Source organism: Salmo salar, chromosome ssa01, assembly GCF_905237065.1.
Source record: "Salmo salar chromosome ssa01, Ssal_v3.1, whole genome shotgun sequence".
Classification (NCBI taxonomy): Eukaryota; Metazoa; Chordata; class Actinopteri; order Salmoniformes; family Salmonidae; genus Salmo; species Salmo salar.
The window spans coordinates 30,992,759-31,020,239 of record NC_059442.1 but is presented as its reverse complement, the minus strand read 5'-3'; the positions used below and the strand labels follow the sequence as shown (position 1 = coordinate 31,020,239).

At 44.4% G+C, this 27,481-nt stretch overlaps 1 protein-coding gene across 16 annotated transcripts in view; it reads left to right on the top strand.

Annotated features, from left to right (window-relative positions):
• Positions 1-210: 210 nt before the first annotated feature.
• mark3a (MAP/microtubule affinity-regulating kinase 3a) overlaps positions 211-27,481 on the top strand; it is a 29,873-nt gene continuing 2,602 nt past the window's right edge. Inside the window, exons 1-17 of one of the 16 annotated variants that reach the window (XM_014190616.2) lie at positions 1,228-1,409; positions 3,199-3,381; positions 5,943-5,996; positions 9,226-9,274; positions 9,900-9,965; positions 10,687-10,757; positions 11,255-11,311; positions 11,866-12,102; positions 12,276-12,416; positions 13,135-13,234; positions 15,403-15,515; positions 15,620-15,767; positions 15,922-16,139; positions 16,265-16,368; positions 18,737-19,003; positions 19,803-19,829; positions 27,055-27,134. In XM_014190616.2, coding sequence (XP_014046091.1) covers positions 1,302-1,409; positions 3,199-3,381; positions 5,943-5,996; positions 9,226-9,274; positions 9,900-9,965; positions 10,687-10,757; positions 11,255-11,311; positions 11,866-12,102; positions 12,276-12,416; positions 13,135-13,234; positions 15,403-15,515; positions 15,620-15,767; positions 15,922-16,139; positions 16,265-16,368; positions 18,737-19,003; positions 19,803-19,829; positions 27,055-27,134 — 2,023 coding nt within the window. In that variant the 5' untranslated portion in view covers positions 1,228-1,301. Of the gene's footprint in view, positions 868-1,225; positions 1,410-3,198; positions 3,382-5,942; positions 5,997-9,225; positions 9,275-9,899; positions 9,966-10,686; positions 10,758-11,254; positions 11,312-11,865; positions 12,103-12,275; positions 12,417-13,134; positions 13,235-15,402; positions 15,516-15,619; positions 15,768-15,921; positions 16,140-16,264; positions 16,369-18,736; positions 19,004-19,802; positions 19,830-27,054; positions 27,135-27,481 lie in introns of those variants that run through there. The other 15 variants (XM_014190642.2, XM_014190571.2, XM_014190542.2 and 12 more) reach the window with 15 other exon arrangements.

Here is a 27,481-nt window from a genome sequence, read left to right as displayed (position 1 = left end):
TTTTCTTTATGGGAGGACCTGCCATCCAGCCATAACCCAGCTACCTTTGGAAGCACAACCACTGACTGACTCATGGTTTCTGTAGGTAAGGCATGAACTTGTACAGAGAAAGACCTGTTATTTCCTATCTGTCATTAATGTGAATCACTGAGCGGTGACCGCGCTATCACCGGCTGTATTGCGCTCCAATGAGCGCCGAGGGACGCCTGTTTCCTCACTTCCTCTGCTGTTCTGACAGGATTTGGCCCGATCCAACCCGTGAGTAGCCATTTTGGTCCCACCTAAAACACTAGCCTCATTCGGCATCGGAGATGGACGAAATTGAGCCGACAGCGAGTCAGAAAGATAAACGCTATTGAAACTCATGAATACAAACGGACAGGACATCAAGGCATACAAGGATTGCGTTACAAAAAGGAGCGATTTTGGGACCGGTGACAACAACCATCTGCCGTCCCCTCTGTCCGAGTGCTATTCTAGCCTAGATTGGAGCCAGTCTCTGATAATTACTTAAATTTAAGAGGCCATGTATGGCATTTTGCAAATAAAAATATAGCTTATCAGCATTCATTCTCAATATAAATGACTATAGGCCGAGTGAGCGTTATAGGGACATAGATGTCATCGTTACACTTTTTCTGCGTCCTCGGGACACCTTGAGACACATTTGGATTGGATGGACCGATGTTGAGACAGTATTCCGAATCCATGGTTTTGGTCCAGAAGCAAGAGTACAATCGCCACCCCTTGTATTGCCAAAAAAAGGTGCAGAATTGAATCATCCGGGAAATAGAGGCAACATTCATCGAGAATAAAATGTCAACAAAAACTCCACTACCTACGGTCAATGAGAAAGAGGCGGAAAGCGTAAGTAAACGTATTATTAAGTAGTTAGAGGTGTATTGTGTCTGACAATACAAAGTAACCACTCTCCCTGTTCCATTGTATCATACCCTTTTACTTAGGCTACAGGCTACATTGTATCTGAGTGTTCGATACATTGTGTCACACGGGAGATGGGAGTATGTTCCTCTACTGTGCATGCCCTGGCTGTAATCTCCTATGTTGCCTGATAACTCGACATATGCTGTGTTTGGTCTGTGGACAGTGATAAATACTCGTTTGTATCTCCATCCAAACCTTACCTGTTAGAGGACTGGTTTTTAAAAGTGTCGACCAATAGAGGTGACAATTGCTCGCCTACCAATGGGCTTACACAGTTCCCACCCCTTTCAGTTCAATGACAATCGTCTGTCAGTTTTCATTCTCGTTGAGAGTATCGGGCAAGCGCCAGGGGATCTATGAGTTACCCCCACAAAAACGAGAGAGTTATCTGGTTAAATGGCATTCAAATTGCCAGCACAAAAATGACAGGGTCTCCGTCGACGAAGAGACCCCCCATCACCATAGTAAGTAACGATTTATTAATAAGAGAAATCTCTGCAACTCTAGGCTACCTGGAATTTTCATTTGGCTAATTGAGGACGAAACTCTCTTGGAATGTCTGTTAGTGAATTTGATCGTTTTATACTGTTGTATGAAGTTGCCTTCATCCTCAGTATCTGGTTAATCTGGAATTTACATTATAGTGAAGGAACATACACTGAGTATACAAAATATTTATTACTTTTCCCATGACAGACTGTCCAGGTGAATCCAGGTGAGAGCTATGATCCCTTATTGATGTCATTTGTTAAATCCACTTCAATCAGTGTGTAGATGAAGGGGAGGAGACAGGTTAAAGAAGGATTTTGAAGCCTTGAGACAACTGAGACATGGATTGCGTATGTGTGCCATTCAGAGTGTGAATGAGCAAGAAAAAATATTGAAGTGCCTTTTAACAGGGCATGGTAGTAGGTGCCAGGCGCACCACTTTGTGTCAAGAACCGCAACGCTGCTGGGATTTTCATGCTCAACAGTTTCTCACATGTATCAAGAATGGTCCACCACCCAAAGGACATCCTGCCGACTTTACACAACTGTGGGAAGCATCGGAGTCAACATGGGTCAGCATCCCTGTGGAATGCTTTCGATACCTTGTAGAGTCCATGCCCCGAGGAATTGAAGCTGTTCTGAGGGCAAAAGGTGGGGTGCAACTCAATATTAGGAAGGTGTTCCAAATGTTTGGTATACTCAGTATATTGCCAGGTAATAATACGTTGTGTGATCTACTTAGAGAAGGTTTATGAGAGAGTTGAATTGTTCTCACATTCAGAGGTGTTGTGTTTAGGTTGTTGTCTAGGCTGGTAGTGGATCACAACAGAAATTAAAACATGTTGCAGTGATGGGACAAGGCTGTAACTACCAATTGAATGTCACGAAATTGGGGGGAAAAAGGGGTTATGTTTTTAAAATTTTTATTATAGCATCCCTGCAAGTGATAACAGCACTGCAACCCAGTGTTATGGTTGGCTTTACAGGAAGTCTAGCCTGATCCAACAGACTGACCAGCACAGCGATCTGTCTGGTTTACAAGGCTATTGGACGTCTGCTGAATCTAGTGCATTCTTACTGGTAACATCCTGATCAATGCAAACATCAGAATCTTATTAGCCTATGCTTTTCCTTTTCTTCCAGTTCAGCGCTGTATATCTTCTCCCGCAACTGAAGCTGTCTGTGTGGCCAGGGAACCACTGATGCCCAGGTTAGGGGTGGGGTTGTTAGGGCGGAGTGAGAGCACAGAGCAGGCCCTGTTGAGGGAGCTGAATGGGGGTGGAGAGTCGATACTGACCATCAGAAAAGTCTCTATCTGATTTTGGGATGGGGTGTTGTGGGCTTTTAACCATGGTCAGAGGATCAATATGCTGGACATACACTGGATCGTCAGACTGCACTACAGTGAGTCACCTACACTAGGGTGTCAAAATTCCCTGGTTTTCCAGAAATCCTGGTAGGAGGATTCCGGATTTCCTCCTTATTCCCTCTTCATTCCGAGGGAATTTATTGAAAGTTCCCAAAATTTTGCAACCCTAACCTACACTAATCTTTCTTTACCCTCTTGGTTTGCTTGATCCTAATCTGTTCAATAAACATGTAATAAACAGGAGAGTTGTTTTGGATCCTGACAGGGGATGGAATGCCCCAGCATGAGCCACTGCTAGTGCAGAGATGTTCCACTCCTGTCTGTCCGTCCGCTTGTCAGTATGTCTGTCCACAGCACACTGTTTCACTCATGTCTGTCCGTCTGTCTGTCCACAGCATACGTCTCACAGCAATGGGCGCCAGGAGGTCACCACACGCTCCGTTCGCTCGGGAGTCCGCACCCGAAACTCTGGTGCCGACGAGCAGCCTCATGTGGGGAACTATCGGCTCCTGAAGACCATTGGGAAGGGCAACTTCGCCAAGGTCAAGCTGGCCCGCCATATTCTCACTGGCAGAGAGGTGAGAGGAGAGACCAGGCCTGCAGCAGGACAGGCTGCTGTAGCCCCTTTCTGGTTTACCTAGCTTCACAGACAGGTAGCCTAGTGGTTAGAGAGTTAGACTAGTAACCGAAAGGTTGCAAGATCGAATCCCTGTACTGACGAGGTACGTTTTTTTTGTTCTGCCCCTGAACAAGGCAATTAACCCACTGTTCCTAGGCTGTCATTGAAAATAAAAATGTGTTCTTAACTGACTTGCCTATAAAGGTATAAAAAATAGACTCTTCTTTCCCCTCTCAATAGCGTTGTTCTTGTTGTGCAAGTATGAATTGTATCTTTTTCATCAGTAGGTGACATTAAAAAAAAGAAGCAGCTAGTTTATTAGGTACACCCAGCTAGTACTGGGTAGGACCCCCCCTTTCCTCTAGAACAGCCTGAATTCTTCATGGCATGGATTCTGCAAGGTGTCAGAAACATTCCACAGGTATGTTGGTCCATGCTGACGCAATGGCATAACACAGTTGCTGCAGATTGGACGGCGGGACATTCATGCTGCGCACATCTATCTCATCCCGTTCTCTCTCATCCCGTTCTCTCTCATCACGTTCTCTCCCATCCCATAGATGTTCTATTGGGTTTGGTCAGCAACAATGTTGAGATACGCTGTAGCGTTCAATCGTTGCTTGTTTATATCAAGGGACCTAATGTGTGCCAGGAAAACATTCCCCACACCAGTACACCACTGTCACCACAGCTTTACCGTTGACACCAGGCAGGATGGGTGCATGGACTCATGCTGCTTACGCCAAATCCTGACTCTGCCATCAGCATGACAGGAACAGGAACTGGTATTTGTCGGACTAGGCAATTTTTTCCCACTCTTCAGTTGTCCAGTGTTGGTGATCGTGTGCCCACTGGAGCCGCTTCTTCTTGTTTTTATCTGGTATGAGTGGAACCCAATGTGGTCATCTGCTGCAATAGCCCGTCCATGACAAGGATTGACGAGATGTGCGTTCTGAGATGCCGTTCTGCATACCACTGTTGTACTGTGCTCTTATTTGTCTGTTTGTGGCCCGCCTGTTAGCTTGCACGATGAGCTGCTTTCACCCACAGGACTTCCGCTGGATGTTTTTTGTTTGTCGCACCATTTCCGGTAAACCCTAGACACTGTCATGCGTGAAAAGCCCGGGAGGCCGGCTATTTCTGAGATACTGGAACTTGCGCGCCTGGCACCAACGATCATACCATGCTCAAAGTTGCTTAGGTCACCCTTCCACAAGCTTCCCACAATACGTTGGGTGAATTTTGTCCCATTCCTTCTGACAGAGCTGGTGTAACTGAGTCAGGTTTGTAGGCCTCCTTGCCCGCACACGCTTTTTCAGTTCTGCCCACAAATTTTCTATAGGATTGAGGTCAGGGCTTTGTGATGGCCACTCCAATACCTTGACTTTGTGGTCCTTAAGCCATTTTGCCACAACTTTGGAAGTATGCTTGGGGTCATTGTCCATTTGGAAGACCCATTTGCGACCAAGCTTTAACTTCCTGACTGATGTCTTGAGATGTTGCTTCAATATATCCACATAATTTTGCTTCCTCATGATGTCATCTATTTTGTGAAGTGCACCAGTCCCTCCTGCAGCAAAGCACTCACACAACATGATGCTGCCACCCCGTGCTTCACAGTTGGGATGTTGTTCTTCGGCTTGCAAGCATCCCTCTTTTTCCTCCAAACATAACGATGGTCATTATGGCCAAACAGTTCTATTTTTGTTTCATCAGACCAGAGGACATTTCTCCAAAAAGTACGATATTTGTCCCCATGTGCAGTTGCAAACCGTAGTCTGGATTTTTTTGTGGTTGTTTTGTAGCAGTGGCATCTTCCTTGCTGAGCGGCCTTTCAGATTAGGTTGATATAGGATTAATTTTACTGTGGCTATAGATACTTTTCCACCTGTTTCCTCCAGCATCTTCACGAGGTCCTTTGCTGTTGTTCTGGGATTGATTTGCACTTTTCGCACCAAAGTACGTTCATCTCTAGGAGACAGAACGCGTCTTCTTCCTGAGCAGTATGACGGCTGCGTGGTCCCATGGTGTTTATACTTGTGTACTATTGTTTGTACAGATGAACGTGGTACCTTCAGGCATTTGGAAATTGCTCCCAAGGATGAACCAGACTTGTGGAGTTTACTATTTTTTTCCCGAGGTCTTGGCTGATTTCTTTTGATTTTCCCATGATGTCAACCAAAGAGGCACTGAGTTTGAAGGTAGGCCTTGAAATACATCCACAGGTACACCTCCAATTGACTCAAATTATGTCAATTAACTTGGAAGATTGGAAGCAAGAAGCTTGGCTTGTGTTATGTACAATGTAGATGTCCTTACCGAGTTGCCAAAACTATAGTTTGTTAACATGAAATGTGTAGAGTGGTTGAAACACTTAGATTGGAGTCATTAAAACTAGGTTATGTAAACTTCTGACTTCAACTGTATGTGCTGTGTTGATCCCAGTCAAGCGTCCTCAAAGGATAATTGTTTATACTGGTATTTCATCTTTTACACACCTTGTTTTTGCTCTCTCCTTAGGTGGCAATAAAGATCATCGACAAGACACAACTAAACCCAAACAGCCTTCAAAAGGTAAGGATCCTCCCCGTGTGGCTACGATTCACAGTTCACTTATTGAGGTGGTGTGACAAAATTGATCATTTGTGAGTGTGGCTGTGCAACCCCTGACCTTTGTAGTTTTGGCCCTGCTTGTGGTTGTTGCCAGTCAGATGGCATTATTGATCTGATTGATGTGCTGTAGCAGGCAGGGTTTTGGTAGACAGAAAGCAGAGCATGACTCGGGCATACCCGGGAAGCTTGTGTGGCCGTTGGTATTCTGCCTGCCCAGCTCTGAGACTTAGGGTAAGCATCTCTCTCACTCACTGCTTAGCTGCAGTTTACATCTTTTTTTCCCACCATTGATTCTGTGCTTTGTATTTAAGGCCTGGCCCTTCAGCATAGACTGTGCTAAACCAACAGAAACAATCAGAGCCATGAGGGGCTCTTCATGAGGTGGCTTGTTGGAAACACACAAAGCATGACTCTTCTGTTGACAACCTTCTTGTAGGTCCTTAGAAATAAACCCTAGGAGGAGTCATGTTGATTTAACTCATTTATAGCAATGCAAAGCTACAAATATCATGCTTAAATGGCCCCTTTGCCAGTTGAAATCCCCTTGTCTTACAATGCTATCAGAGACTTTGATTTGTGAACAATAGAAACTCTACCTCTCTCTGACACGGTCCTTGTTTTGATTTATTGACCCAATAACCGAAGCCACCCGCATTTGTAGTCTCCTCTTCTCAGTGTACCTTGGCCCTTGACCTTTGTGTTATGTAATTAGAGGTGTTGGATGTGAAGTTTTGTTTTCTTCCTAGTTTGGAAGAGAGGAGGCCCAGCTCACATCTGTCACAAGCTTATTGTGATTTTATTTCGCCTCCCTCGATCCATCCCTAGCCATCCCCCCTACTTCACTGGAGGTCACATGACCAGACCAGGCTGTTGTTGCCTAGGTTAGAGGGCAACGGTTATGGAAGCCCTTGATTAAAGGTAAACCGATTGTTCTCAAATGTTGGTGTGGCATCTGCTTCTACTGCTCTCCTGCTCTGTTCTCCTCAAGTCACCACAGAGCAGCACTAGTCTCAGTATATGCTAATGAGTGCAGAAGCAGTGCTCACCAGTAAATGTGGAACTGCCTGTTAGAAAGTGACCCGCTGTGACAATTAGCATTGCGCAAGTAAAGATGAATGATCCATGTATTAGTGCTCTGGTATAGCTGCACTGATTGCAACAACATCTAGAAGTGTTGTGTCTTGTGATGTTTTGGCAGAGTTCTTAAATGCCCTGGCCTGATAGTTCCCATGTGGTCTGTGTCTATGCCTCTACGCACACTCTGGAGGTTTCTTGATGTAGACTGAAGTCTAACGTGTGTGTGTGTGCATGTGTGTGCGTACGTCTGCATGCGTGTGTGAGAGTGAGAGAACTGACCAGTTCCGCTCTTTGTCACCCCATAAGCCTGTCATTAACTGCTGTAATATAGTGTTATCTGTCCCCCATAGTTTTTTCATTGGAAACAATGATACGCCTGCCTGCCTTTCCATGACATGGAAAATGGCCTTTGATTTTTTTCTCAATATTTATGCAGACTATGACAATATTTTGGATGTAATAATGGGTAGAGAGATGTAATGGGAAAAGTGAGTTTAAATTTGAACCATTCCGGTCTTCATCCTCCTCCAGGCTGGCTGGCTTCGCCAGTACGGAGTGTGGCCTGTGTCTGTCTGTCTTTTTGTCTGTTTGTTGATGACTTAACAGTTAGTTTTGTATGTTTTTAACAGGCAGATCAGCTTTAATATTACAGATAGAACCCACAATCTATCTATGTAATTGTTTACTTAATTTCCTATCCCCCATATACAGTGCATTCGGAAAGTATTCAGACCCCTTGACTTTATCTGCATTTTGTTACGTTACAGCCTTATTCTAAAATGAATTACATTAGTTTTTTTCCCTCATCAATCTACACAATATACCCCATAATGACAAACAAAAACAGGTTTTTAGACATTTTCGCAAATAAAAAAACAACAACAACAACTGAAATATACATTTACATAAGTATTCAGACCCTTTACGCCTCCCTAACCCCGATTGCTCAGTTTGGCCGGGCGGCCAGCTCAAGGAAGAGTCTTGGTGGTTCCAAACTTCTTCCATTTAAGAATGATGGAGGCCACTGTGTTCTTGGGTACCTTCAATGCTGCAGACATTTTTTGGTACCCAGATCAATGACACCCTTGTTTTTAAGCCCTAGATTTCTAGCCCCTTGATATTACTGTTGGATCTGATTTGAATAGCTAACATTTCTATGGCCATAATAAATAGATATGCCGATAATGGATAACCTTGTTTTACTCCTCTTGCCCATTTTTAATACTTTCTGAGAAGTAGCCATTATTTACTATTTTATCACATGGGGTTACTATACAAAACTTTGAACCCATTGTACAACACTAAAATAGTCAAATTATATATAAATTCTAGTCGTACTTTATCCAAGGCCTTTTCAAAATCAGCTATTAATGCCAGGCCTGGTTTCCCAGATTGTTTTTGTAGTGTTCTATTGTGTCAAGTACTTGTCTTATATTATCTACAATGTATCACCTATGTAAAAAAAAACGGTTTGATTAGGATTAATATTATCTGACAATACCTTTTTAATTTTAAGTGCTGTACATTTTTCTAGAATTTGATGTGAAATGAAAGGGGCCTCCAGTTTTTTTTTTAGGTGGACTGGATCGTTATATTTGCCACCTGGGTCCTGTTTCAGTTACAGTGAAATTAGACCTTCTTGCTGAGTATCTGATAGTTTATAGTTTTTTTTAATAATGGACCTTTGGGTGAACAGTTAGGATATGTTATTGAGCTGCAACTTTCAGACATGGTGATATACTGTATCTCCTCTAATGCATTGTTTATGTCTACTGCAGCACTATTATGTCTTGGATAATGCCAGCCGCACAGTAGTATGGCACAACATCAGGCATGTGTCCTGTTCCATTAAAGATGGATGACTTTTATTATTTTATGGATGGAAGGGGGATGGGAGCACAGCTAGCTATAGTTAAAGGGAGTTCAATCAAAAACAGCACATGGCTCTGACACAACTCTGCAATGGTTATGGAGCATTTGTCTAGTGTGTGCGTGCACAACCTGCTCAAATTAAGTTGAAAATGGTAAAGTCTAAGGTTCCCTACGGTCTCTCTTCTCTGACACATCCAGTCCAACACTGAAATATGAATTAATTTCTTTTCTCTCCTTCCAGCTCTTCAGAGAAGTAAGAATAATGAAGCTTTTAAACCACCCAAATATAGGTAAGCAGAACACACGCAGACACACAATTGCAGCTGGGGAAGGAGACGGGATTCTCTGCTAATTTAGTTTGATTTTGTACCCCACGCATGTCATGATTTCTCAAACCTGATTATAATGACATGCACAATGATAACCATCTAAAAGAGAGAAAGAACCGCTTCTACATCCCACCTCTGCTATATATAGCCCTGGAGCTCAGCCAATCGTCATCCAGAGACTGTTAGATCAGCTCACAGAAAACACTGCAGGGAAGACGACTTTACAGTATATACCCAGTAAGCATGTGTGAGTGGCCTACAGTATATGCACACATGAGATATGGTAAGCGTTAGTGTATGACTGGGTCCCACACACAGGCACGCATGCACAAAAGGAAATTAGAAATGTCTTCAGTTTTCTCTGCCTCCTCAAGGCTTTCAGCAGTGGAAAATGTAAGTTATTGGATTCCTTGCTTTAAGTTACGACAGCTTGCTATTGATACTGAGGAACAGAAACTCCCTAGAACCATCTTGAATGCCCTGTGCGCTATCCAGGACAAGCATTTTACAAAGTTGAGCCAGAAAGATGCAATGTATTAGTTGTTATTGCGTGTGGGCAATCGTTTTCTTTCTCTTTCCCCCTCAGTCAAGTTGTTTGAGGTGATCGAGACAGAGAGGACACTGTACCTGGTGATGGAGTATGCCAGTGGAGGTGAGCAGTATTACGCCTTGGCTTCTCAGCCCTCATAACTGCTGTGATGGTAAAGGGCTTGGTGAAGAGTCATACATATCAAGTGCTGGTGAAGTTACTTATTTTTAGAATTTTTTGTGTGTGTGTGTGTGGGGGAGGGGGTTCGAGGTGAGGAGGATTATTTATTTAAGATGTTTGAAGAGGTAGTATTTCAGATGGGCAGGGACTCTGCTGTGCTAGCTTCAGGGAGAAGCTGGTTCTTCCATTGGGGTGCCAGGACAGAGAAGAGCTTGGTCTGGGTGGGAGAGCCAAGAGAGACACACACACTTACTCCCTGCCTCCGGTCAACACTGAGTGTGTGTGGGAGGGTTTTGAGGATGCAGAACTAGAGGTTTTATGGGGAGAGTTGTGTTGATGCTGGTGCCCTCCCCCCACACACAAACACACAGGTGCGTGGGTGGAGGAAAGCCTCTGATGTTGTAGCCATACTCAGAAGCTTGTGCCTTCAGGACAGAACTACAGTATATTAATTAGAGTTCTGTGTCTCTCTGTAAGCATGAGGAACAGTTAGGCTCGCATACCTTTTTTCAAAGTAGTTATTGACTTTTAAAACCATTTTTTTTTTTTTTAAACATTTACCTCATTTGATGTACTGTCTGAAAGTTTACATTTTTAAACTTTTTTTCCCTTTGAAATATTCAACCTTTAATTTCAGCTCCTTACTTTTGTGTTTCTCTTGCAGGAGAGGTCTTTGACTACCTTGTTGCACACGGAAGGATGAAAGAAAAAGAGGCCAGGGCTAAATTTAGACAGGTAAGTACAGGACTTCTCCCGCAGTGTGCTGGATTCACACCCTGCCTGCCTTGCCATACGTCACAAGTCAGTGTCCTGACCCACCCAGGGTAGACTGCTGTCGCTGTGGAGTTATAAGAACTGACAAAACACAGAGCTCCCCTCATCTCTTATCTCTCTGTCACTGATGGTGAAACACTGGGGGTGTGCTGCCTACACACAGTGCTCTGCAGTGGAAGGACATGCACACTCAGAAATGTCTAGGCTATAGCTTCCTACTTCCCTGGTCTCACTGCAGGTTCATCTTACTGCAGAGTTTCACTGGGGGCACTGATACACTGATACATGTAGAACAGGTGCAGACAGGAAGAGAGGAGACACAGTTTTCTCCCAGCTAGCTGTATCTTCTCACTCTACACCACATCTCCTCACCACATCCTTCACCGGGGGGGGAGGGGAGGGGGGTGTGAAAACATTGTCAGGTGGAAGACTGTAACTGTCTGTCTGTTTCTATGTAGATCGTATCTGCTGTGCAGTACTGCCACCAGAAGCACATTGTCCATAGAGACCTGAAGGTAAGGAACCAGTGAGGGCCTACATGCTACCACATGTAGAATAAATATTGATGCTCCTGTATTTTAATCTCGGTTAGCGTGAGTGGGTCGACCTCGGTGGGAGTGACTCTGTTCAGAGTTCCCATCTCCTCTCCTCTGGCGGCAGCCGCGTGTTTGCACTCTGCTTCCTCTGTAGAGCTTCATGAATGATCCATGAGGACAGAGATGTGAGAACGGAGAGCAGCCATCTCCACCCTGTGTGTTTGTGTCACTGGGGAGAGGAGGAAACGCAGTTAAACTTTAAACACGACACTAACTTTGACTTGCAGAGCACTTTGTTTTTGTGGGGGGGGGGTTCTGTAAAGGGCCCTCTTCAGGCATCAGTTGATCTTTTTGTGCCTCTGACATCTCTATATCTTATTGGAACTCTACTGTTATCATGAGTCTTTAAGTTATTCAAGTATTTGCTTTTACCTGTGACCCAGGTGGTCTGTTACCTATATCTAGTCGATTTCACTGCTATCTCTCACCTCATCCTACTTCCGTCTTCTCTCCCTTCCCTCCCGTGTCTCTAGGCAGAGAACCTGCTGCTGGATGCAGACATGAACATTAAGATAGCAGACTTTGGTTTCAGTAATGAGTTCACCATGGGGAACAAGCTGGACACGTTCTGTGGCTCCCCACCCTACGCCGCCCCAGAGCTGTTTCAGGGGAAGAAGTACGACGGGCCCGAGGTGGACGTCTGGAGCCTAGGGGTCATCCTTTACACACTGGTCAGCGGCTCGCTGCCCTTCGATGGGCAGAACCTCAAGGTCTGCAAAAATACGATCGCAAAAATATTTCCATCCTCAGTTCCTTTGTCATTGGGAGATTCATAGTCAATGAAACATATGGGTAAAATTTTAGATGAACAAGAACTCACAATTTCAAAGATGTCCTCACTGCCTGTCTCATTCACTCTTTCGCCCTGTCTGTCTCTCTGTAGGAGCTTAGGGAGCGGGTTCTGAGGGGGAAATATCGTATTCCCTTCTACATGTCCACAGACTGCGAGAACCTCCTCAAGCGCTTCCTGGTGCTCAACCCGGCCAAGCGGGGGACTTTCGAGGTGAGGGACGACAGCGAAAATGTAAATATTCTACGCTTCTTTATTCACTCCGCCATGGCACTCCAGAGCATTTCTTTCCACCCGCCATCTCTCCATCCATCCACCACTCCATCCATCCACCACTCCTCGGCCTGGCATCTGCTCGACACTCCTCCCACCACTCTCTTTTTGTGCTGATTACATATTCTCCCTTCTCTTTATCTCTCTCCACTGTTGGCACAATACATAATTCATGATCACTCTTATTTTTATCCTTTTTGTTTCTGAGAACAACACAGACGTTGTTTTAGTTCCTGTGTTCACATTGTGTGTGCTAGAATTCATCATTATCCCTCTTGTCACCAGATGGTCAGATTAGCTATAACCTTGTATTGAAAGATATAATTTAGAATCGGTGTCGGCCTCGTGGTTGTGCGTTTCCTATTATCTTGTAAACCCATCGTACACGACGGTCCTGTTGATTGGCGAGTTTGTTTGAAAATGACATTATACAGACTTTAAACGGCGAGTGTTGCTTCGAATCGAAATCTCTATCCAATCTTTTTCAAGGAAACCACAATTCACTTTATTTGAGTTCAATGATGTGAAAGTGAATTTAAGAGGGTTCCTTATGTTACACACATCCCCCTGTATCCGTATATACGTATGACTGATCATGATGTTAAAACCCTGTACTAAGAGGGCCCTGGCCTGTATTACAAGGGCGCTGTATTATGAGGACTATTTATTTTTCTTTCAGCAAATCATGAAGGACCGCTGGATCAACGTGGGATCGGAGGAGGACGAGCTTAAGCCTTTTGTAGAACCAGAACAGGACATCACGGATCAGAAGAGAATAGGTACTAAACAGGAGAAAAACTGCTCTTGTTATTGCGCTTCAGAAACTCAAGTGTGTAGGCAGCAGCAGCAACACTGCAACAGAATCACTCTCACTATTTAAACACTTTGAAAAGAAAAAGAAGAGATGCAGCATAAAAGCAGCCCTGTTTCTGCGAGAGCCCCTGAGAGAGGGTGAGACACATGAGACAGAGAGAGCCTCCACATCCTGCCCTGGATAAAAGCACTACGGCGGGAGAGGGAGGGGTAGAGAGGGCGTATGCTCTGAAAGATGTCCTCTGGAGTGTGGGGGTATTGCATAATAGCAGCTGGGATCTCTGTCAGAGCACATGTGTTAGAGGGAGATGCCAGTCACCTAGCGCACATAGAGAAAGAGAGGGGGGGAGAGAGATTGGATGGAGCACATGTTTCACTGAGGGTTCTGTAGTCTAGTGGAGAGAGATCACATGTTTCACTGAGGGCTCTGTAGTCTAGTGGAGAGAGATCACATGTTTCACTGAGGGCTCTGTAGTCTAGTGGAGAGAGATCACATGTTTCACTGAGGGCTCTGTAGTCTAGTGGAGAGAGATCACATGTTTCACTGAGGGCTCTGTAGTCTAGTGGAGAGAGATCACATGTTTCACTGAGGGCTCTGTAGTCTAGTGGAGAAAGATCACATGTTTCACTGAGGGCTCTGTACTCTAGTGGAGAGAGATCACATGTTTCACTGAGGGCTCTGTAGTCTAGTGGAGAGAGATCACATGTTTCACTGAGGGCTCTGTAGTCTAGTGGAGAAAGATCAGATGTTTCACTGAGGGCTCTGTAGTCTAGTGGAGAGAGATCACATGTTTCACTGAGGGCTCTGTACTCTAGTGGAGAGAGATCACATGTTTCACTGAGGGCTCTGTAGTCTAGTGGAGAGAGATCACATGTTTCACTGAGGGCTCTGTACTCTAGTGGAGAGAGATCACATGTTTCACTGAGGGCTCTGTACTCTAGTGGAGAGAGATCATGTTTCAGGGGACTTCCGATCTCTTTCACCCAGTGGAACAAATAACTCCTCAGTGGGCTTAGTGAAGCCTTATCTTCCAAAACAAATTGGATGGATAGATGGAGAGAAGGATGGATAGAAGGAGAGAAGGATGGATAGAAGGAGAGAAGGATGGATAGAAGGAGAGAAGGATGGATAGAAGGAGAGAAGGATGGATAGAAGGAGAGAAGGATGGATAGAAGGAGAGAAGGATGGGTGATAGAAGGAGAGAAGGATGGATAGAAGGAGAGAAGGATGGATAGAAGGAGAGAAGGATGGATAGAAAGAGAGAAGGATGGATGATAGAAAGAGAGAAGGATGGATGATAGAAAGAGAGAAGGATGGATGGATAGATAGAGAGAAGGATGGATAGAAAGAGAGAAGGATGGATGATAGAAAGAGAGAAGGATGGATGATAGAAAGAGAGAAGGATGGATGGATAGATAGAGAGAAGGATGGATAGAAAGAGAGAAGGATGGATAGAAGGAGAGAAGGATGCAGAGATAGATAGAGGGAACTGATCTATTAAAGGAGCTGATGTATGATGGAACTACAGCTCTGGGATCTTCCCCACCTGGCATGCTCCTCTCAACGTGATGCGAGCAGCACAGCGGGGGTGGAAGTGATTGGTCGGGAGGCAGTGGAAGATGGGGAGTGATTGGTTGGAAGGCAGCGGGGTTGGCAGTGATTGGTTGGGAGGCCTGAGTGTTCCCCATTCCTCCCCCCTGGCACTTTTCCTCCTCTGCTGATGGATGGGGCGAGAGGGAGGAGGGGTGATAACACCTGAGCTGGAATGCAATGCTGACTCACTCATGATGAGGTTTCTGCTGCATTTAATAAGTGGTGGATTCGCTCTTGTCGTTATGGTGGAATAGGAAGATATAAATACACCATTGCTTTAAATGAGTCAGAGGACAAAGTGTGCATAATTGCTTATGAATTTTGTATTAACTATGTAGAACACACTAAGGATGTGGGCTGTTTTTGGCTGCTGACACTTGCGAATAAAGATCTCTCTGGTATTATGTTTGGTAACATTTTGGGTTGCAGGATTGGGGTCAATTCCATTCAATGAATAGTCCCTGAAAATGAGAAAGTTGTTGACAATGGTTGTAGAGGTGAGGGCTGTGTATGTGAACCCATGTCTCTGTACTGTTCCAGATGTAATGGTGGGGATGGGCTTCTCTCCAGAGGAGATCCAGGAGTCTCTGGCCAAGATGAAGTATGATGAGATCACTGCCACCTACCTGCTGCTGGGGAGGAAGTCTTCTGAGGTCAGAGCAACACGATGGATAGTTGTTGATATCTTCGTTCTAGTACACAGTATATCCAGAGTCCAGTCTTTTTAACGTGTGTTCTTGTGACCTTTGACCCCTAGCTGGAGCCCAGTGAGTCAACCTCCAGTAGCAACCTGTCCCTGGCCAAGCCCCGGCCCACCAGTGAGCTCAATGGCCAGTCTCCCTCACACCTCAAAGTCCAGCGGAGCGTCTCCTCCAACCAGAAACAGAGACGCTACAGTGACCAGGGTGAGACACTATCACAAACATTTAGAGGCAATTCTCCTCTTTGACTCATGCTTTTCATCTCAAGTGTGAGACTAAAGATATTCAGTTCTATGTAGGCCAGTAATGTTTCTATATCCTTTTACTATTTCTTCCTCGTTTTCTCTCTCTTCTCCAGTGGGTCAGAATGTTCCCCAAGGGTCCGGATACCCCAAGAGGAGCCAGACCAGCACGGCCGAAAACAACATCAAAGAGGAGGGAGGGGTGCAGCTCCGCAAACCCAACACCCCCGGGGGGCGCAGTGTCCCCCCTTCCAGCCCCCTTTTGGGGAACGCCAACAACCCCAACAAGGCTGATATTCCCAATGGAAAGAAGGGTGCTACCCCCGTCCCCAACGTGAGTGTCTGCTATTCCATGAAATGATTGATTCTATAACATATTGTGACACTCGAAGTGGGGAGGAATCCCTCATTCTGATTTGATGATGTGTGCTGAATCAGCGTTTCTGTACCACCCTGCAGAATAACACTGGCTCTGGCGGGATGACGAGGAGAAACACGTACGTGTGCAGCGACAAGAACGCTACGGACCGGCTCTCTGTCATTCCCAATGGGAAGGAGAAAAGGTAAGGAACAGGCCGGAATGTTACTGTGTTCACTGGCTGCCTGAACTAAACCCCTAGTGGCCCCTTTCACAGGAACCCTCCACATGGCATCAGCATTCAACACAGCACCTTCACTGTCCATCTCCCCAAGGGCACAGAGGAGAGAACTATGTGTAGTAATATTGTTATTATTGAGAGAAGTTATTAAGAAAAACACAACAAGGCCTTTAGGGGAGAAATATCATACATTTCTTGCTCTTCTTTTACTTGTCTTTCTTGGCTCCCTTTTTCTTCTCTTCTATCTTTCTGGTTACCTCTTGGTCTGGTTGTGTCCCAGTATAACTGAGATGTCTGCTTGTGTGACGGGTAGTCCGTTCTCTGGATTTGCCCCCGTGTTGTCTGGCTCGTCCACCTCGGTCCAGCTGAGGGACCAGGCCTCTGGCCCTCTCTCTGCCTGCCCCTCAGACTGGGCCACGCTGCCCCACTCCCACTGCACTCTGGACTTCTACAGGCCCAAGTAAGACAGCAGGCAGGGCCTCCAACTGTCTGTTTGACCTCTCCCACACCACGTGTAGACCACCTATTTCACTGTCTCAGGCCCTCTCTAACCCACGCAACGGCCCCACATCGACATCCATCCCTTTTATGGACTATCTCTAACCGTTGTGATGACGACATCTCTCCCTCTCTGTAATCTCTTGTAGGAGACAGCCCCACCCTTTATTATACACACAACTCTGTTCCCTAATCTCTCCATCCTCTGCTTGGACCTTGGAGCTTTGGTCTGACCCTGGTCTTGCCCTGGTATGGCACTGGGCCCGGTTTCCCAAAAGCATCTTCATTAACGTTGCACTTGAAAACGCTCGTAATGTAACGCCTGCCTATGACCACTTGTAGGACAGCTAAGTGCGTCGTTATATGTTTTTTTTGCCCTCCTGTGTCACTTTATACACAAAAGATCTCCGCTAAACATAGAATCACATGGTTTATCTTTCTCGCTGTGACCACAGATAACTTAGAACAAAGTTGCCAATGTCTTTGCAATTGATACAAACAAGCGATGTATGAAAAGATGCTTCAAACCGAGATGACTGCATCAAATTATAAATACAGTAAGTTAAAGGCCTATTTCAATCATATTGAAATACATTTAATGTTCAATAAATTGTGGTTTATTTTGCTACTGTCTAAAGGCTACTGTCTTTAATTTGTCTCAATATACTGTATTTCATGGTGTGTAACCTAACGTGTGCAATGATGTGCCAAATCAGTGATTTAGTGCATTTTTATTGGGTAAGCATTAGAATAAGCCGCCTGTCACGGATTCCCCCGGTACTGCTGCTCATTCTGTGCACCAGCTCTGGAGACTACGTCACAATGGCCTTCAGCATCACTGAACTGTTTCATTACGCACACCTGGTTCCCATTCCCCCTGATTAGTAATTGTATATATGTGCCCTCTGTCCGTTGGTCTGTATTTTGGCTTGCGTGTATTGTGCACTTGTTATTACGGGTCTCGCATCGTGTAGTGTATTGCGGGTCTCATCCCGTGTATTTATTAGAGGTTTAACCTCGCTCTTTTGTTTGGGTTACATCCCTGTGTTTTTGTACGTGTTTGTTTTGGGCTTCGTCCCCGCGCCTTTTCATGGCATGTTGTATATTTTGGGTATTAAACCTCCCTATTATGAATTCCTGCGCCTGTCTCCCATCATTTATACAATGTGACACCGCCTCAATATTTGCAGCCATAGGTGGTAATATCTCTCTAGTAGCATATCCGTCGTCAGTATTGTGAAATAATTCTAATGTTAAGGTAAGATTTGAATGGAGAAAGCTGACCCGAGAGCAGCGCTCCCTTACTTTCGATCCTATCAGTATCGACACATGCTCCAACGATGCACTTAGCGACCGTTCATTCTGCATGGTGTTTTGGGAAACGCATGTTACGTCTTCGGCCGTTGTAGGAAAGATGCATCGTTAAAACACTCGTAAGCCTAAATTCCATCGCTATCAGGAAACCGGGCCCTGTCTGGCACTGGCAGCTCCACCACCCACCTCTACCTCGACTATCCAAAACTGTGCCGGTCACTCCATGTTTCCCCACTAGCCATGTTCCCAAACTGTTCATGTAACCTCTCTTTGTTTAGTTCTAACTGGATATTAGGACTTCAACTCACTTTAATAATAGAACACTTTAGGGAACTACTAGGATTATTCGAAATTAACATAATTAACAGATTAGATTTCATTTTAGAGTTTAGGACTTGAAGGTAAGGTTCTGGTGATATGAAAATGGCCCACCTGGTGATACTATGTTTATAACTGGTATGTACTGCCAGGTGTTTGTCTGTCTTCTCTGTATCATCTCTTCCCTCCGTCCTCCCTGTAGTGTGGCCGTGTCTCCTGGCCAGCGGAACCCTGTGGTGTCCACCCACAGCATCACCAGCGCCACCACGCCCGACAGACTACGTTTCCCACGAGGCACGGCAAGCCGCAGCACCTTCCACGGCGGCCAGCTGAGGGAGCACCGCACGGCCACCTACAATGGGCCCCCAGCCTCACCCACGCTGTCCGACGACGCCGCGCGCCTTACCCAGACTCGTAGCCGCGGCTCCAGCAACCTCTTCTCCAAACTCACCTCCAAACTCACACGCAGGTAGGTGTCAGGGACTACAGCTCCATGCCACTCAACTCAACTGAGTCCAAGCCCCTAAAATATACTCTGACTATATCGAGCTACTGTATATCAAATCAAAACAACAGGTGTGGACTAACAGTGAAATTCTTACTTATATGGTTTGTTTTTAATCCTTCTGAATGGCCTTTGAACACTATTCCTTTTAGCATCCTGAATCACATTGTGTGGAACGTTCAGTCCTACTAACAATAGATTGTTCCAAAAGCACTGATAACGTAGCCTGGGTGCCAGCCTAAGAAATACATATAATTAAATTTACCTCAAGTGTTAACCAGCAGGGAAAACCCAATTGAGTTTTTGTCCAGACTGACTAACACATCTCAGGCGGGCAGCCAGGCTACTGACAACAATTTAGGGACGTCCCAAGACTAACCTGACATTAGGAATAGAAATCAACATCTGTCTTTTGAACCTTCTCCTTCTCACCATTGATGATTCCAACCACCCTGCACTCTTAGAAAAAAGGGTTCCAAAGGGTTCTTCGGCTGTCCCTATAGGAAAACCCTTTTTGGTTCCAGGTAGAATTCTATTGGGTTCCATATAGAATCCTCTGTGTAAAGGGTTCTACATTGAACTCAAAAGGGTTCTACCTGGAACCAAAAGGGTTCTACCTGGAACTAAAAAGGGTTCTTCAAAGGGTTCTGCTATGGGGACAGCCGAGTGTGCTTTTGTTCACTAATTTCAACCAATCAGTCATATTCCTTCAGTTGTCCTTCCTCATGTTCATGTTTCTTTGTGTTTCCTGATTCTGTTGTAGAAACATGTCATTCAGGTTTACCAAAAGGTAGGACCCCTTATTCCCTTCAGTGTGTGCAATTAATCAACTAAAACTCTCTTTAACCAATAATAAGCTGGAAGTGACAAACTAACACACTGCTTAGAACCTTTGTGATTGGTCTCAGGCTTCTAGAGTTAAAGATGCGGTATATTCTAAGGGCAGTGTTGCCCTCTTGATCGGTCAGTAAAAAAATCCATCAACAGCCAACAGAAAGCTTGCCACTAATCAATCTACAATGCATGCGGTGGGGACGGGGCTGCTTACGTAGTTGCTATTGACTGGTTTGTTTTTCACAAAGCAATGATTGGTTAGTATTGAACTGTTGTTCCAGGTAAGTTTGTGTTTTATGTTGACTGATATGTGTTTGAAAGGTAGACAGATTCTGGTGCTCTGTCCAGTATTGTATTTTGTTGTACGTTTATGGGTTATGATCGACAGTCCCTGTGATAACTTGGCTGGCTTGTAGCAATGTGATCGACTTTGTGATGTGGTGACGCATGATATAGATCCCTCAAATTCAACTGTGGACCTGGAAGCCAGTTCCACTGCTTTTTTCATTCTTCCCCTCTAATCAGGCACTGGTTTTAGATCTGGGACACCAGGTGGGTGCAATTTAATTATCAAGTAGAACTGAACCTGCAGGCTCCGGACCTCCAACTAAGAGTTGAATACCCTGATATACCCTGATTATTGTTTATAAGGCTTTGGGAACTGAAGTTTGTGGAATATTGGTTTGTGGAGTCATATGTACACTGTTAGGGAACCAAGAGGGTTGTGAAATAAATTATTGGGTTGCTTTTTGTGAACAAGATCAGATGCAATTCACACATTCAAAGGGAATTATGTCTTGAGACATCAATTTCTGAACATCTACAAGCGGATGGTCTGGCAGCTCAGGAGCAGTTTTTTTTAGAAGTGAAGACAAAGACAAAGCTCTCCCACCATACCTTCTCTTCAGAGAAAACCTTCTGTTCCTCAGGCTGATTCAAGGCGTGTTTACACTGCTCCTTAGCCCAGAGCTAAGAGCCTGCTTAGCCCTGGGCTAAGCGAGTGTTCATACTTGCACATTCTAAATTGGACTAGCACCAACCTTAGCCCAGGGCTAGCTGGCCCTGCTCCGGAGTAGGTTAGAAATGACTTTTCGGGGCTAGCCCAAGAAACACGGTGCCAAAATAGCCAGTGTGAAACAGGGTCATTGCAGTTTGGTACACCAGAAGTACATTAATTTCCAATGGAACGCTGCGTTTGCCTTGCAGCATTGTGTTGCAGAGGCAGTTGCAGTGCGTTCTGTGTGGTGCGTATGTTGGATTTACCGTAGACGGCTTGACAGAAATGGTAGCAGATGGTGAATGTTGAACTTTTGTTGCACACGTATCCAGATGATGCTGCGTACCATTTTACGCAATGACGCTATTGCTGTGATTGAGGCATTAAGCTCAGGGCCCTGGGTCTGAACCCCACCCTGTGCAACTGGTTCCTGGACTTCCTGACAGGCCGCCCCAGGTGGTGAAGGTAGAAAACAACACTTCCACTACGCTGAACCTCAACACAGGGGCCCCACAAGGTTGCGTGCTCAACCCCCTCCTGTACTGCCTGTTTACCCATGACTGCGTGGCCATGCACACCTCCACCTCGATCATCAAGTTTGCAGACGACACAACAGTAGTAGGCCTGATTACCAACAATGACAAGACAGCCAACAGGGAGGAGGTGAGGGCCCTGGCAGAGTGGTGCCAGAAATGTCAACAAAATGAAGGAGCTTCAGGAGACAGCAGAGGGAGCACTCCCACATCCACATTGATGGGGCCGCAAGTTCGTCGACGTACACATCACTAACAGTCTGAAATGGTCCACCCACACAGACAGTGTGGTGAAGAGGCTCAGGAGGCTGAAGAAATTCTGTTTGGCCCCTAAAACCCTCAAACTTTTACACATGCACCATTGAGAGCATCCTGTTGGGCTGTATTACCGCTTGGTGCGGCAACTGCACCACCCGCAACCGCAGGGCTCTCCAGAGGGTGGTGCGGCCTGCCCAACGCATCACTAGGGGCACACTGCTTGCCCTCCAGGACACCTACAGCACCCACTGTCACAGGAAGGCCAAAATAATCATCAAGGTCATCAACCCCCCGAGCCACGGCCTGTTCACCCCGCTATCATCCAGAAGGCGAGGTAAGTATTTTAAAGCTGGGGCAGAGAGACTGAAAAACGGCTTCTATCGCAAGTCCATCAGACTGTCCACCCAGTACCTTGCCCTGAACTTAGTCACTGTCACTAGCCGGCTACCACCCGGTTACTCAACCTTGCACCTTAGTAGCTGCTGCCCTATTTACATAGACATTGAATCACTGGTCACTTTAATAATGGAACACTGGTCACTTTAATAATGTTTACATACTGTGTTATCATTTCATACGTACAGTGCCTTGCAAAAGTATTCACCCACCTGTGTGCAATCAGTGTCACATGATCTGTCACATGATCTCAGTATATATACACCTGATCTGAAAGGCCCCAGAGTCTGCAACACCAATAAGCAAGGGGCACCACCAAGCAAGCGGCACCATGAAGACCAAGGAGCTCTCCAAACCGGTCAGGGACAAAGTTGTGGAGAAGTACATATCAGGGTTGGGTTATAAAACAAATATCCAAAACTTCGAACATCCCACTGAGCACCATTAAATCCATTATAAAAAAAATTAAAGAATATGGCACCACAACAAACCTGCCAAGAGAGGGCCGCCCACCAAAATTCACGGACCAGGCAAGGATGGCATTAATCAGAGAGGCAACAAAGAGACCAAGGATAACCCTGAAGGAGCTGCAAAGCTCCACAGCGGAGATTGGCGTATCTGTCCATAGGACCACTTTAAGCCATACACTCCACAGAGCTGGGCTTTACGGAAGAGTGGCCAGAAAAAAGCCATTGCTTAAAGAAAAAAATAAGCAAACACGTTTGGTGTTCGCCAAAAGGCATGTGGGAGACTCCCCAAACATATGGAAGAAGGTACCTTGGTCAGATGAGACTAAAATTGAGCTTTTTGGCCATCAAGGAAAATGTCTGGCGCAAACCCAACACCTCTCATCACCCTTGAGAATACCATCCCCACAGTGAAGCATGGTGGTGGCAGCATCCTGCTGTGGGGGTGTTTTTCATTGTCAGGGACTGGGAAACTGGTCAGAATTGAAGGAATGATGGATGCCGCTAAATACAGGGACGTTCTTGAGGGAAACCTGTTTCAGTCTTCCAGAGATTTGAGACTGGGACGGAAATTCACCTTCCAAAAGGACAATGACCCTAAACATACTGCTAAAGCAACACTCGAGTAGTTTAAGGGGAAACATTTAAATGTCTTGGATTGGCCTAGTCAATCCAATTGAATCGGTGGTATGACTTAAAGATTGCTGTACACCAACGGAACCCATCGAACTTGAAGGAGCTGGAGCAGTTTTACCTTGAAGAATGGGCAATAATCCCAGTGGCTAGATGTGCCAAGCTTATAGAGACATACCCCAAGGGACTTGCAGCAAAAGGTGCCTCTACAAAGTATTGACTTTGGAGGGGTGAATAGTTATGCACGCTCAAGTTTTCCGTTTTTTTGTCTTATTTCTTGTTTGTATCACAATGAAAAATAGTTTGCATCTTCAAAGTGGTAGGCATGTTGTGTAAATAAAATGATACAAACCCCCAAAAAATAAATTTTAATTCCAGGTTGTAAGGCAACAAAATAGGAAAAACGCCAAGGGGGTGAATACTTTCGCAAGCCGCTGTATATACTGTATTCTAGTCAATGCCATCCTATTCAACCATTGCTGAATACAGTATATACCATTCTATCCTACGTATTCTACAGATATACTAAATATTCTATCCACATACTGTCCATAATGTCAATGCATCCCATCATATACTGTACATATTCAGTACTTGTCAAAGGTTTGGACACACCTACTCGTTCCAGGGTTTTTCTTTATTTTTACTATTTTCTACATTGTAGACTAACAGTGAAGACATCAAAACTATGAAACAACACATATGGAATTATGTTATAACTAAAAAAGTGTTAAATCAAAATATATTTGATGTAGAAAATAGTAAAAATAAAGAAAAACCCTTGAATGAGTAGGTGTGTCCTAACTTTCGACTGTTTTCATAGCTTTTCTATTGACATTTAATTAGATCAATGATAATAATATTGTTGCATTCTTTTTGCCTGGAGCAGAAAAATGTGTCTCGTCTATGCATTCTCTGTACAGGGCAAGATCACATTTCAATAGTGAAACTATAGAATTTGTATTTAGAATACTAGAATGAACCTTCTTATGATGGTCCAAAGGTCAGCCATGTTAGTCAGGGAGTTGGTCAACCATGGTTTGCCAGTGCTGTGATAAGATATTGTGTAAAACAATGAATGTGAAGAATTGATCTGCACTGTATTTGTGTTAGCTAGCTAGGCAGACAGTTTTAGAATAATTATTCCATAATTAGAAACATTTAACTGCCAATATGGAAACATTCCATTCAAACAATGCATTCAATCCGCAGCCATACACTGGCGCAAACAGTTGATGATAGGACTTGGACAAGTTGTAAATGCAACAAGTACTGATATTTTGTCATATTATAGCACTCACAGCTTTCCAAGAAAATAAAATCTGAGACATTTATGGTCTGTTTACATATGCTTTAGAGGCTGTTTATACAGAAAATGTCTCAGATTATAATTATATGACAATATTTTCCATTGACTATAATTATTCCATTACATTAATTTCTGATACATCACATGCCTTCCTTATATTTTCCTCCCTGACCAAGATGGCTGCCATTTTGGTGCCATTATGTAACTTTGAGGGTTTATGGTATAGCCCCTCTAGAAATGTAATAGGATCTGTATGAGTGAAACATTGTTTTTGAGGTCAGACAGGCAGACAGCAAGGTTTACAAAGGCTGGAAGCAAGAATACATAATGTGTTAATAAATGTCTTACTTAGCAGAGAGGTTGTTGTTCGCATGTTGTGTTTGTCTGTTAAGGTTACCACAAGCCCCACTCCGTTGATCTACATGCGTGCATGTGGGTGGAGTGGGATTTTTGGAGTAGCGGACACCTTTTGGTAGCACAATATCCTCGCCGGTCCCACTCATATTCACAAGGGGGCGATAACAATGTATTATCTTTTGAATTTTTGTATTTAGTGAAAACAAGGAAGAGTCTCCTTCCCTTGCTAGTAGTAGCAAGCTGGCAGCTAAAAACATAGCAAGCGAGCTAGTTTTTTTTAGCTTCCCTAATAATCAGATTTATAATTAAAATATCGGGCAAATATTCTTATACTTGCCCGTGTGACCTAGAACATTGTCCCAGTTTGATATGTTGCTTGAATGTATTCACTCCCATATCAGATAAAATAGAATGTCATGTTTTGGTGGTGGAGAAAAAGCATATATCTCGCAGCTGTTTTTACCAGTGTTGGAAAAAGTACCCAATTGTAATACTTGAGTAAAAGTAAAGATACCTTAATAGAAAATGACTCAAGTAAAAGTCACCCAGTAAAATACTACTTGAGTAAAAGTCTAAAAGTATTTGGTTTTAAATATACTTAATAAGTATCAAAAGTAAATGTAATTGCTAAAATATACTTAAGTATCAAAAATAAAAGTCTAAATCATTTCAAATTCCTTATATTAAGCAAACCAGACAGCACCATTTTCTTGTTTTTTTTTAAATTTACGGATAGACAGGGCACACTCCAACACTCAGACATAATTTACAAACGAAGCATGTGTGAATTTGACACATTTCCTGTCCTGCTAAGCATTCAAAATGTAAGTACTTTTGGGTGTCAGGGAAAATGTATGGAGTAAAAAGTACATTGTTTTCTTTAGGAATGTAGTCAAAAATATAAATAGTAAAGTACAGATACCCCAAAACACTACTTAAGTAAAAAATACTTTAAAGTACTACTTAAGTACTTTACACCCCTGGTTTTTACCAGTAGCCTGGAGTCCCTAGTTATTACATCTAAACAAAATACATTTTGGGGAGATTCTAAAAAGGCTACAATGTTTTTTTAGTTAGTTTATTTACAGTCACTGAGATTATTATTTTCTTATCAATGTAAAATAGGCTACTTTGATGCATAGCCTATAGCAAGGTACTCAACTCTTACCCTACGAGGTGCGGAGCGTGCTGGTTTTCTGTTCTACCTGATAATTAATTGCACACACCTGGTTTAACAGGTCTAAATCAGTCCCTGATTAGAGGGGAACAATAAAAAAATGCAGTGGAACTGTCTTTGAGGTCGAGTTGAGTTTGAGGGGCCTATAGGCTATAGATCAAGGAACCAAGCAAGCTTCATTGCCTACACAAACTGTGCAGGAGCTCACTGGAGCTGAGTACCAACACCTAAAATGTTCTACTGCTTGAGCTCCTGTTCCTCTTATAAAATATTAGCTCGAAAGTATTGTGGAGCTCCTGCACCTAAATATAAACAGCACTGGTACCCAAAATGACTACCGGCACCTATTTCATTTCAAGTCAAGCACTTCACACAACACTGCCCCCACGGCTACAGAAGGAACGATACAGCGTGTTACAATTTCATGTGGCACAGGAGTACATCGAATGTCAGAGCGCACAACAAGGAGCCATCCCCTTTTGTGATGCAAAACAACAGTGCAACACTGCGCTACGCTCCGTCGGCCGCGTTTGCATATTCTGTGTAGACCCCTTTATCCCAGGGCTTTGGAATACAAGTGTGAATCCTTAGCCCAGGGCTGAAGCTTAGCCCAATAGCCCTGGGTGAACAAATGATTGTGTGAACACAGGATAAGATAGCACAGGGCCAGTCTTAGTCTGGGGCTAAGATAGCCCCGGGCTAAGAACAATGCAGTGTGAAAAGGCCTTTAGTGGCGACCAGGAGTTCTACATCTCAGGAAGTTCCGTCACATTTGCAACCCTCCCATCTTTCTTCCTTCACCATGTCCTTGTCACTCATTTCATTTCTCTGTCGAGTGATTCTTATTTCTGCACAGAGTAACAGCATCTTAGAAACGATTGGTTGAACTATAAGGAAGGAAGTCTTAGCAGGGAGTCTCTTGTCTCAGTAGTAGGCAATGCGCTTTGCCCTCCCTTCACACTTCTCCTCACTTGTGTATTGCTGTGATCCAATGTCTCCCTGACCTTTCTGTGCCCTTTAACCTTGGACCTTTCACTGCTCTTCCTCCCCTCAGGGTCAGTATTGACCCGGCCAAACGGCAGACGGCCAAATCAGGGCCTGCCATCCCTTCTTCCCAGGGAGCAAAGACTCTTAGTAAGTCTTCTGTCCACTCATCTCTCCTCTTCTCCCCCTTCCTCTTCCTCCTTGTCATCCTGGCATTATCGGCCTGTGATCATGTCATTTTTTCTTACTCTCTTTTCATGTATCCGTAAAAAATACACGCTTTCAAGAGCGGAAGATATAGGAAGTTGTAGGAAGTCGCAGATGGAGACCTAAAGTAAGGGATCATTTCAACCCTTATGTCCCCACAAGAGTTAGGCTCAACTCTGTATGTCAGAGTTCTGTGTGGAGAGAACAAACTCGTATACAACATGGTCACATTACCTTCTCTCTAGAATGTGTATGTGACACTCCCAGCCCCAGATACAGTCTCAGTACTT